The sequence below is a fragment of the Argentina silus genome (assembly GCF_951799395.1).
Source record: "Argentina silus genome assembly, chromosome: 12".
Taxonomy (NCBI): Eukaryota; Metazoa; Chordata; class Actinopteri; order Argentiniformes; family Argentinidae; genus Argentina; species Argentina silus.
Window position 1 is genome coordinate 21855013 of NC_139666.1, and position 12500 is coordinate 21867512.

Sequence of the window (12500 nt, forward strand, 5' to 3'; positions counted from 1 at the left end):
ATACACACTCACACACATCATACGCCCCCCTCGAACTACCCCCCCTCCCTCCACACACACACACACACACATACCAAAGTGCACTAAGATAAGCAAGTAGGAGCCCCCCCCCCCCGCCCCCAGCCCAGCCCGAGCCATGAATGGACGAGGGCCGTGTGGTGACAATGGGAGCCACACAAAGGCGTCTCCAGGCGGGCAGCTGCACCACAGGCTCCAGGCTGGGCCCATTAGAGAGAGGCATGCCCTGGTCCCTAGGCCTGGGGAACACCTGTCCCACTGGGGACCCCTGTCTCCCTGCCTGCCTGCCTGCCTGGCCGGCCTGGCCTGGGCCTGGGCCTACAGGCCTTTGTGTCTCTGCTGGGGGGTGGAAGGGTGGAGGGTGGAGGGGTGGAGGGGTGGGGGGCAAGACAATGAGCTGAATTATGTTAAAAGTAGTGTGTGTTCCTAAAAGGGGTGTTAGAGAGGAGATGGGGTTGGAGGGGGACGGGGACGGGGGGCTTTCAGTGTAACGAGAGGCTGAGGTGGAGTAAGAGAGAGAGAGAGGGGCAGAGTGAAGGACAAAGCGAAAGGGGGGAAAAGTCCCTATTGTGTGGACACACTTTGACAAAATAGTGTATTTTCAAAGGCATCTGATGGTGACAAGGACTATTTTAGAACTCTGTGGTTGTCTTAGTTACGAAGAGACAGGTAACTGGGGTTACCACCGTACCACGCCATCTCACCCTCTGTTACCACGCCATCTCACCCTCTGTTACCATGCCACCTCACCCTCTGTTACCATGCCACCTCACCCTCTGTTACCATGCCATCTCACCCTCTGTTACCATGCCATCTCACCCTCTGTTACCATGCCATCTCACCCTCTGTTACCATGCCATCTCACCCTCACTCTCTCAGAGATGCTCAGTTACATTGGTTTGATTTGATGCATTTTTGGGGGGTTAAAACATGTTCCAGTTAAAAAGTACAGAGCCTAGATGATCGGATAACACATCAGGGGAGGCTGGTGAAGGTAGAAATCGGAGGACGGGCTCATTGTAAGGCATCCCCTGATGTAGACAGGTATGCCTCTAATGTGGTCCTTGATGGAAGACAAACAGCCACCAAACAAACAATAAAACAACACAACACATTCAATAAATACATACAGCACAGCAACTAATCAACAAACAATCCTATATTCCTGTAGCCCATTAACAACACCAATATATCAATTTAACAGCTTTGCCAACAAAGAACTACATAAATCACCCTGTTGCAAATACCACAAGGTGGTTTCCACACTGTGATTTGCATATAGCTCTTCAGAAAACCCAACCAGTGGTGTGTGAACCACAGAGCACTCCCTGGATATACCTCATGCTCCAACAATGGACAGATTTCCATATTGGAAAGCCTAGCCTGATAGTAAAGTAGATACTAGTCTCGCGGTTACCAACCAACAACAAGCTAAATTCTGCTGAAGTCACATCCACATCAACTGAATTACAATGTGTCATTCACTTTAAGTACCAATGATACTTAAGGCTTAAAGCTTAAGGCGTTTGGCTTTTCTACTGTTAGCAATAAGGGGTTGAGGGGATGATATGATAGTTACTGTAGGGGCTAGGGGGCTAGGATAGGGGGCCAGGGGGCTAGGGAGCTAGGGGATAGGGGGATAGGGGGCTAGGGAGCTAGGGGCTAGAGGGCTAGGATAGGGGGATATGGGGCTAAGAGGCTAGGGGGGTAGGGGGCTAGGGGGTTACGGGGCTAGGGGCTAGGGGCTAGGGAGCTAGGTTAGGATGCTGCATGTAAAACAATGACACACATATCTACAGTAATGTGCTAGGTGAGATTACTGATGGCTATGGGTGGGAGAATGTTACTGAAGCACCAGATGAGTGTGTGTGTGTGTGTGTGTGTGTGTGTGTGTGTGTGTGTGTGTGTGTGTGTGTGTGTGTGTGTGTGTGTGTGTGTGTGTGTGTGTGTGTGTGTGTGTGTGTGTGTGTGTGTGTCCGGGCAGGCTCTGCTGTTTGACTAGCAGTGGTGGTGACTGGGTAATTGAAGCTCAGCTGACTGCTCCGTCGTCCCCTGGGGGTTATGAATGGGGGACCATCTGCTGGTAGGACCAATATAAACAGGTGTCCTCCTCAGTGCCTGTACCTTACCAAGCCCTGAAGAGTTTACACAAGACAAGCCTGCTCTGCTCTGCCCAGGCTTATTGTACCATCCAGGAGATAGCTACAATGTCTCCCTTTGTTTGGTTTAAATCCTAAAAGAGGATTTATTCTTTAAAAAACTGTAAAAAAAAATATATATATAATAAAAAGTGTTAACTGTCCTGCTAGCTAGCGGTGGCCCCCGTGACAGACACTACCAGAGGTTCTAAGGTGCTCACATATAAACGATTGTTGTAAAAGTCACAGTCAGATTACACAGAGCAAATGGCCGTTCTCAAACAGAAACCAAACAAACGAAAGGGAGATGGAGAATGAGAGAGAGAGAGAGAGAGAGAGAGAGAGGGAAGAGGGAAGAGGGGGATGGATTGACGCAGGGATGGAATTCCTAATCCTATTGACCAATAGACTTGTGCAACAGTAGGAATCCCTATGGCCAGGAAAACACCTACTCTTCAAGCCCACTATGTAAACACCTTTTCAGGCAGCAGGGATTACTCTAGCCCCAGGCCACAAGGCCTACACTTGGAGCCCCAGGCCTCCATGGTCAATTTAAGAGGAAGAGGTAGTAAAAGAGCCCAGGCAGCTGATGCTCTGTCCTTACATGTACACATACACACACACACACACACACACACACACACACACACACACACACACACACACACACACACACACACACACATACCTCGCCTAACAGCCCTCACACATGCTTCCCCCTACAGAGGGGGACAGCAAGTCAGAGGAACCTAACAGCGCCTCATGCTGAGAGTGTGTGTGTGTGTGTGTGTTTGTGTGTGTGTGTGTGTGTGTTTGTGTGTGTGTGTGCCCTTAGGTGACCCTGAGGGTAGTAGGCCTATGGCCAGTCCTTTGTACATCCCGAGTCCTCTACGACCCCCCACCCCCTCACACACACACACACACACACACACACACACACACACACACACACACACACACACTCACACACACACATACACACCCTGACCACCTGCTGTTCTCATACAGCCCTGCTGTGGTAATGGAGATGGAGTAGGGCCACAGCCTTACAACCCCAGTGAATGGAAGAGAGGACATCAGTGAGATGTACTGAATAACACACCAACACTTTAACCTCACACATTGACACACACACACACACACACACACACACACACATTCTACAAGGTACAGCAGATGCGAAACGCGTCTTGTATCTAAGGTTCATTCAAGTGTGCAACATTTTTGGAATCAGCATTTTGGGAAGGTTGTGCACAGGGCTTTCACTTTCTCGTTTTGCTCACTATTCACTTCTTCTATAGACACTGTGAGACCGACAGTCAGTCTACAGTCTGCTCCCATACCTTATTCACCATCACACTACATTCAACTAGGCTGAATTTCTAAAGTTCTAAAGTTCTAGAGTTGTAGGGAACCTGAGGAGGTGGATAATCACTAACTCTGTGCTGTGTCTGACCACAGAGTTGTGGTAACAGTACTAACTAGGTGTAGAGTTGTGGTAACAGTACTAACTAGGTGTAGTGTTGTGGTAGCAGTGATTCCTGGTCTGTGTGTCTATTGTGTCTCTGCTGTGTGTTTTTGGCGCTCTGTGATTAAGTCATGATGGATCATCCCCTGCTGGCCTGGTCCTGGGGGGGGGGGGGGGGGGGGGGGGGGGTCAGGATGAGGGGGTCAGGGGGTCCAGCGGGTGGGGGGGCAGGGGGGGTGGGGGGCAGGGGTGGGTGGGTGGGTGTTGGGGGGCAGCAGGGCGAGTGCCGTGTCACCGGGGGCAGGGGGGAACAAAGCAGAGGAGCAGGTCCCCTATGGGCTACTGCCAGCTGTTAGGCCAAACGTCATCGCTGCTGTCCCCTCCTCCCTCCACACACACACACACCCAGGGGGCCACGGTCATGTCTGGGGCCTGCTAGAGACTAGGGGAAAGGGGACATGGGGACATATGCAGAGACACATACTCACAGACACACGCACGCGCACACACCATACACACACACACGCACCCACACCATACACACACACACACACGCACCCACACCATGCACACACATACGCGCGTACACACACGCACACATACACACACACACACACACACACACACACACACACACACACACACACACACACACACACACACACACATAAATCACTAAAACATAAGACCTACTTCTCTCTACAACATTATATGCATATACATATAGGAGGGGGGTTAGGATTATGGTTAGGTATTTGATATATGGTCAATATTATATAATATATTGTGATTTTATTATTTATGATGTGATTATTTGATGCATGGCGAAGAAGAATAGATGAATGTTTGTCTACCCTTCATTACCAGATGTTGAGTGCTAGAGCTTGGACACTGTCCAAGTCAAACCCAACAAAGAAGATTTGTGTCAACAATAGATTCAATCTGAAAACGAACGTTGCATAAACACAAAAAAAACAAAAGAAAAGAATGGCTTTCTGTTATCTTAATAGCCTAAAGCACTTATGAGGAGAGAGAAGTTTTAAAGGTACGAAATTGTAACATGTCACAGATTTTTTGTTGACAACACTAAATGATGGGGTATTAAAGTTCTACTCACATTCACAACGCATTCATAATCCCGTTTTTTTCTGGATTCAGCGTAATTGCGCCTCTTCGATCCAAAACATTGAGTTACCTACATCTCCAGGACGTCTGATAAAGTTATTCTATTATGTCTATTATCAACATATAGGCCGCGGAAATGTTATTTCACAGGTTTGTAAAAAAAGATTGTCTCATGCGAAATGTTTACGGTTTCTTCCCTTTTCAAAAGTATTACGATTAGTGCACCTATCTACAGTATCTATTGTATCGAAATGCCAAAACAATCAGGCAGTTTTCTGTCATTGATTTAATGTGTACGCCCCCCCCCCCTCTCTCTCTCTCTCACACACACACACAGCGTGGGTAGTACAGAGCGTCCTCAGGTGTGTGTGGGGGGGTTATGTAACACGAGGCTGGTCTAAATGTCATGAGAACAGATGGCTGTGAGATGGTGTAAGATTAGCTTCTGATACAGCATATGGCAACGTCAGCATCAGCAGCTGAACACATGACACACACACTGACATGAGAGCATTTATCTTGATGGTACATGCCAGCTTCCAGCGATGCTACCTGAATAGGTTAGCTTGTCTCTACGTAACTTTTGACACCCAGGCTGCTCTGTGCGGACAGGCAGGTTTCTTGAAGACAGGAGAGACATTTACATGAAATATTATTCCAGCCTGTGACATTTGTCCTCATTGGTTAGTGCACCACAACGTGTTGCATCAGTGCAATAATGAGGGGTGTGTTTGGAAAAGATTCTGCAAGTATTTTCTCTGTTCCAACCCAAGACAAATGAGGGACACACAAATCAAACATGATATGGGATCTATTCCCAGCCGGTGCAAGTCCAACTGCAGGCATTTTGCCAATTTGTGTCGGCGGTAACATGTGAAAGCATCACTGCGCTGTCTCGCCTGTAGCGGTAATCTTTAAGAACGTAGCGACACACTGGTGTGATGACCCCTGCTTTTCCATAAAAGCGTACCGTCACACGGGTAGCTACCTGAGTATTCCAATTGCAGCGCAACAATGACCTTGTGTGGGCTAGCACTATGGCTCGATTGCTAACACAAGCTAACATTGTTCTCCTTCCGTCAATAATTGACTCTCTCCATATGATCTTGTCGTTATCATTTTGTTTACTTGGATAAGTATAATAACTGCGCAGACACCTCCAACTTGTCCCATTATAATTGCAACTTTATTTGCGCAATATCAGCGCATCCACAGTTTGAAACACATAGCGGCTGCCACATACCCGGCATCTCATTCATTCATTCAGTGATACAGAATAAACACAAGTAGCGAACGTAATCTAAGGTAATAATAAAAACGTAGAATGAAGTATAGAAAGGGAACATGTCCGGGCGAACAAAAAGACGTCAGCTTATCGACGAGGATATAAGGGAGATATTTTTGGACGTGGATGCTGAAGATGCTGCTGACGAACCTGCGCTAAATGAAGTTGAACCAGACGAGCAGTCATCGTTACAATATTTGCTAAACAAATATTGTAACATATTTTGGATGAAAATTAATGATTAAATTGAAAAGACAGCAAATCAGTCCATGCTAGCTCTGCATATCCCCAGTCGGCTGCTCTAACAATGACTATAGAATGCTACTATAGAACACTCGTGAAACGGCCTAAAAAAAACCACTCAGTTGAATACAATGGTAAAAAAAAAAAAACTACGTTCTTAAAGGGTAAACAAGAGGCGTAATCGTGACAATAAGCAGGTCAAGTGCCATCATGTGCGCTGAAAGATCTGGCCTAAAAATTGCAGTAATATTTCAGACACACCCCCTAAGCGCTACTGGCAGCACCCCCAACACGCCAGGACCTGTTTTTAAGTCGTTAATATAGCCAATGTCATGTCAGCGTTTTAATATCAATGTTTCTGATGGAGACAATAATTTGCATTTATGGGAGTATTTTTCAAACTTGTTGGGGCAAACTGTTATATCATCTCGGCTGGTTAGAAGAGTGGTTACCACTTTACATTAACGTGCCCTTTATAAAGTGTTTATACATTGTGTATAACTCGTTTGTAAATGATAAGAGTACTGTAGTTTATAAATAATCACTTGTTTATAAACTAGTCATAAATGATTTATAAACCCTACATAAAGGGCACCTTCATGTAAAGTGTTACAGAAGAATGATAAGGGGTAAATTAATGATCAACCATTAACCAATCATACTTTATTTGTATAGCACACTTCATACAAAAATGTAACACAACAAGCTTTACAGAAAATACACAATAACAAATAAAGAATAATATAGATCAAATGAATTAATAAGAAAGGCAAATTTACAAATAATGATAATAAAGAAAAAACATCTTGCTTGGGTGAATCTGAAACTGCCAACTTCATATCATATCGTCGACCTTTAATAAGTGCAACGTTAGCATCGTTAGCCACTCTCCTCAGGGGAGGCTGGAGGAGGTAGAAATCGGAGGACGGCCTCATTCCATTCCATGCATTACAATGAGCCTGGCCTCTGATTTCTACCTCCACCAGCCTCCCCTTAACCCCCTACACACCTGTATGATAAGGACACCATCTCAGTTGTGAGAAAGCTTTCCCAGTCATGACTCTCCTTTCAAACAACAACAAAGTCCTCTAAACCTTGTCCTGGCCGTGGTAGGCCAGCCTAATGTGGACAGGGGAATGAACGGTGGCAGGGTGCCGCGGTGCGGGCATCATGTAGCGAACCCTCTTCCAGAAGGCAGAGTCGGGGGTGGTGGAGCCGTACTGTCCCTCCTCCCACCTGAGGGGGGCGCTCTTGCGGACCAGGTGCTGCAGGCCCGGCGGCAGGTGTGTGTAGCCCTGCTGACCTACGACCCCCAGCTGGATCAGGATCACACTCATCTCACTGTGGACCAAGGCCTGGTGGAGACCCACCTGACGGTCGTACTCCTCGAATATTGACCCGGACCCCGGGGTGAGGATGACCATCAGTCTTCTGCTCAGCCTCATGCAGGGCTCCACTAGCTCCATGCGGTCTGAGGACCAGAGATGGTGACGGAGAGGGACAGAGGCACACGGTCAGGTTCACTTCTGAATGGTGGTACTGGGTAAGGGACCGTCCACGGCAGGTGAGGCCAGTGGAGGTAGAAATCGGAGGACGGGCTCATTGTAATGCATGGAACGGACTGCGGAATGGTATCAAACACGTGCCATTAATTTTGATACCATTCCTCATTCCATTCCACGCGTTACCACAAGCCCGTCCTCTGATTTCCACCTCCAGGCCTCCCCTGGTCCAGGGGTAGTAGATGTGGAAACAGCCAGGCATTACTCTCACAGATCTAAGCATGTCCCAAGTCTATGGGTGAACATACTCTATGAAAGGTATTTAACTGAAGCTTGCCTGAAGCATTTTGCAACAACATTCGTAATAAAAAGCTCCATACAAATATGTTAGACATATAAATCTACACATGATAAACACGTAATTAACTTAATAATCCGTCCAAATCGCCAACCTTCCCCGGGGAGGTCGTCTCTGCCATGGATAAAGAGCCGGAGGCCACACTTGTGCTCCAGGACGCTGGGCAGAACCCGGGTCACAAAGTCACCCACTCTCTCCTCCGTAGCCGGGTCATTGCCCTGCATCTGGTAGACCACGTACGCATCGTACACCTTCCCATCTGAAAACAGACACACACACACACACACACACACACACACACACACATACACACACACATACACACACACACGCATGATGAACACACACACACACATGCACGCACACACACACACAACCAGGTCAATACTCTGCATCTGATACTGCATCTGAGATGCGTGGAGTGAATCACAGGGTTTCCACTTCAAACCCAATTTGATTGTTTGTTGTCTTCTCAACTCAGTTTACTGTAAACCTCAAAAACTGTCTCAGAGCAGAATGAGATATTGAGACACTGCACAATGTTAGACTGCCCCCATGTGGTGTTATGAGGAACTACATGTTCTAACATGCTTGCATACCAGGTGAGGCTGGTGGAGGTAGAAATGAGAGGACGGGCTCATTGTAATGCATGGAATGGATTACAATGGATGCATGCATTACAATGAGCCCGTCTTCCGATGTCTACCTCCAGCAACCTCCACTGTTGTATAGAATGTAAGCTTATGCGTAGGAATCCATTTGTCTGTGTGTGTGTGTGTGTGTGTGTGTGTGTGTGTGCGTATGTGTATTAATGAGGTGTCCTTACCCTCGGGGCGTCCATAGTGAGTGAATACTCTTCGTGATAGGAGGGCCAGGTCGATGGCGAAGTGCTTCACGACCAGCGCAGCCAATAGGAACAGCAGCACCACACAAACCCACGCTATGATGTGTGGCACCATGGTCACTAAGGGACGAGGACAGGGTAGATATGACAATGTGTGTGTGTGTGTGTGTGTGTGTGTTCCACTAAACTATTGGCCTGAGAGAGACAAATATTCATCTGTGTGTGTGTGTGTGTGTGTGTGTGTGTGTGTGTGTGTGTGCGCGTGCGTGCGTGCGTGCGTGCGTGTGTGTGTGTGTTTCCACTAACCTCTTGGCCTGAGATAGACCACAGCAGATATCCATCTCTGGTCGTTCATGGCCTTGCATTTAAACTGTGAGTGAAAGTCGCTGTGAGACACTCTGTCTATGGTGAGGACAGCCTTGGAGATACTCAGCTTAGAGGCCTCCTGCTCTCTAGAACAACACACACAGCAACAACACAGCCTTCATGAATGAGACCTTTGTAACTCAAACATCAGTAACTCAAACATCAGGCTTCAAATGTCAAGGACTTGTTGGGACTTGTTGACTAATTCTTTCCAGTTATATTGCTATTGTCTTTCCAGAGGGGTGTGTGTGTGTGTGTGTGTGTGTGTGTGTGTGTGTGTGTGTGTGTGTGTGTGTGTGTGTGTGTGTGTGTGTGTGTACTTGGTGAAGTTGACAGAGTAGCCTGTCTTCCAGCGTATCACCAGTCCATTCATCTCCCACCAGAGGTGACACTCGTCCTGGTTGTTTTCTCCACAGAACGCTGAACAGATCAGCTTTATACTGGACCCTACAGAACCATAGGAGAGACTACACATCAGGGTTCAGCTTTATACTGGACCCTACAGAACCAGAGGAGAGACTACACATAAGGGGGGAGGTCCCCCCCCCCCTCCCTGTTTTCCCAGTCCCTACCCAGTGCAGTGGTCTCTGTGGAGTTGTCAGACGGGGGGGAGATGATCAGGGGAGGGTGGGAGGCAGAGGGAGCTAGGGGACACAACAACATGCATGCATTGAGAAAGATGATGAACAGATTGATGGATAGATTGATAGACAGATAATTGATAAAAGCCTATATACTGCATATACAGTAGTTTACTATGTGCTGCAATGGAAATGGGTTAGGGTTACTTTTTTTGCCAACTCTGGCAAATGTCTAAAGAATTCCACTTGCACTGTCTCAGGTCAGCTGACATCACAGAGACACGCCCCCCCTCTCCCCCCACACCTGTGACCTCCAGCATCATGGAGGCTGAGGTGTTGTAGACTCCTCCCCCGTGTCTCCAGGTACACACACAAGTGTACAAGGCCTCGTCCGCTTTAGATGCTCCGTTCACCCACAGAGGGCTCCTCCTCTGGGCCGCAATGAGACTGAAGTTCTAGAGCAGAGCGGAGACAGACTGACCACAGACCACAGACCACAGCACATAGTGTGTTTGAAACAGTAGACGCTTGTGTCTTCCATGTGAGAGACCCAGGTTCGAACCCCGCCTGTCACAACTACCTTAAACCATGTGAGGTGTCCATTGCCATCCTGACAGAGGTGTTCCACAGGGCAGGGGATGTCGACGTTGGAGGCAGAGTCCTCTGAGACGGGGACGTAGAGCAGGGAGTGGTTGAAGGGACTGGCTGGGTACACCACCACCCACATCACAAACATGTGGCAGCCATATGTTGCTGACCTCCTAGCCAATGGCAACAAAGCATTTGAAAAAAAAACTATTAATGAGTGACACATTAATGAGAGACATGCATGCACGCACCTAACCAGTTACCAGTAGGCGGAGTAGTGAGCAGAGTGGTGGATGGACAGCGGGAGGAAGAAGAGGACAGGTCCGTGGTGGTGTATCTGCTCTTCCTCAGAGAGAGTGAGTTCCTGGGTGGTGTTGTCTGGACCGTGTCTGAACCAGGTGAACTCCGTCACATTGGCCTCCTCCATGTGGCCCTGCAGGGCCGGTACACACAGTGCCTCCCCCTCCATCGCGTTAATGGTTCGATCCTTGTCATGCACTTTGCAAGTTTCTGCCCCATATGAACGTACAGGACAGGAGATTGATGAGATATGAAGAACATCACATCCTCATGTAAAAGGATAAAGATGTTTGTACTATCTTTATGATGTTCTCGGGTATATACATTCTTTATATTAGATTTTACATAATTTCATAATACATGCATAGATTTGGTAATTTTCATATATTTACAATGATATATCTATCAAACAAATCTAAAAATCTAAAATGCAGGCTATATGCGATTGATATTGAGACGAAGGGACTCTGGTTTGGACTTGTAGGTATTATAATCATGGAATGGATGCATGGAATGGAATGAGGAATGGTATCAAAATTCCTCATTCCATTCCATGCATTACAATGAGCCTGTCCTCTGATTTCTACCTCCACCAGCCTCCCTTGTATGAGAGATGTCATAGAGTCACAGAGATGATGCTGCACCTGTGTGTCCATAGGTAGAACTCTCAGCCAGAACCAGGAGCACCAACACGACCACATCCACCATCTTCAACTATAGTAAAAAGAGAAAACACACACACACATGCGCGCACGCGCACACACACACACACACACACACACACACACACAGATAAATGACGGACGGAAAATGTTCAAAACAGGAAACAAGTCAGATCAGAATTGCCTGCGTGATATGTATCTACTCAATCTGCTGAAACCACAGAAGAAGTATGTTTAGTTGAAACATTCTAATTCTTTGATGGAACGTTGGACAGATGGACAGTTGGAGTTATTTGAAAAATGCATTCAGTGTTTACATGAGAGAGGGAGAGAACAGTCACATAATATCAAAGCAGACGACACAGAATTACTACATGGACATGAAACAACTTACAAATACTTCCTTTCCTAAACCCAAAACTGTCAATAAACAATACAAATTAAATCATATGACAATAAAATGAAAGATGGACAATGGATAATATAATACTTTTGTTGAATAAATGATAATCTGACCTATAGCATATTATTTTGAACTGACAGGATTTCATACTGAGTACAGTACATCAACATCACATTAAAAGTACGATGTTCACATAAAAAAGGTTATTACCAATATTTTCTGATTGACATTTAGCTTTGAATCTGTCTTTTGAATCTCTCTAAAGTATTTATCCAAAACCAACACTATTGAAAGCTTATCTTACCTCATCAACCGTCCACCCTCAGTTGAAGTTCTGAGTACACTGAAAGAAGTGATCTGACATTATGATCTGACATCAGCTCTGAGAAGTACGCAGGCACAGTCGCTCTTACAGTAACACACCACGGTGTTATGACTCTTGATCAAAACTCGTCTACGTCTAGGGGATGCACGCCTAGCACACTCGCACACTCGCGCACACACACACACACACACACACACACACACACACACACACACACACACACACACACACACTGTAATGGTAAAATGGGATGTAGAGGAGCCGCAACGAAAGGGAGCACACCGAACGTATTGT

The 12500-nt window shown here is 46.7% G+C and overlaps 2 protein-coding genes across 4 annotated transcripts in view; one reads left to right on the forward strand and one right to left on the reverse strand.

Moving 5' to 3' along the window:
- arhgap20 (Rho GTPase activating protein 20) overlaps nucleotides 1-12500 on the forward strand; it is a 243720-nt gene that overhangs the window by 95348 nt on the left and 135872 nt on the right. The window lies entirely within an intron of this gene.
- il1rl1 (interleukin 1 receptor-like 1) overlaps nucleotides 6921-12500 on the reverse strand; it is a 5791-nt gene continuing 211 nt past the window's right edge. Inside the window, exons 2-12 of one of the 3 annotated variants that reach the window (XM_083682144.1) lie at nucleotides 12186-12224; nucleotides 11461-11530; nucleotides 10780-11026; nucleotides 10509-10689; nucleotides 10233-10383; nucleotides 9920-9991; nucleotides 9668-9794; nucleotides 9288-9433; nucleotides 8964-9101; nucleotides 8232-8396; nucleotides 6921-7748 (exon numbers count right to left, since the gene is read on the reverse strand). In XM_083682144.1, coding sequence (XP_083538270.1) covers nucleotides 7366-7748; nucleotides 8232-8396; nucleotides 8964-9101; nucleotides 9288-9433; nucleotides 9668-9794; nucleotides 9920-9991; nucleotides 10233-10383; nucleotides 10509-10689; nucleotides 10780-11026; nucleotides 11461-11524 — 1674 coding nt within the window. In that variant the 5' untranslated portion in view covers nucleotides 11525-11530; nucleotides 12186-12224 and the 3' untranslated portion in view covers nucleotides 6921-7365. Of the gene's footprint in view, nucleotides 7749-8231; nucleotides 8397-8963; nucleotides 9102-9287; nucleotides 9434-9667; nucleotides 9795-9919; nucleotides 9992-10232; nucleotides 10384-10508; nucleotides 10690-10779; nucleotides 11027-11460; nucleotides 11531-12185; nucleotides 12341-12500 lie in introns of those variants that run through there. The other 2 variants (XM_083682143.1, XM_083682145.1) reach the window with 2 other exon arrangements.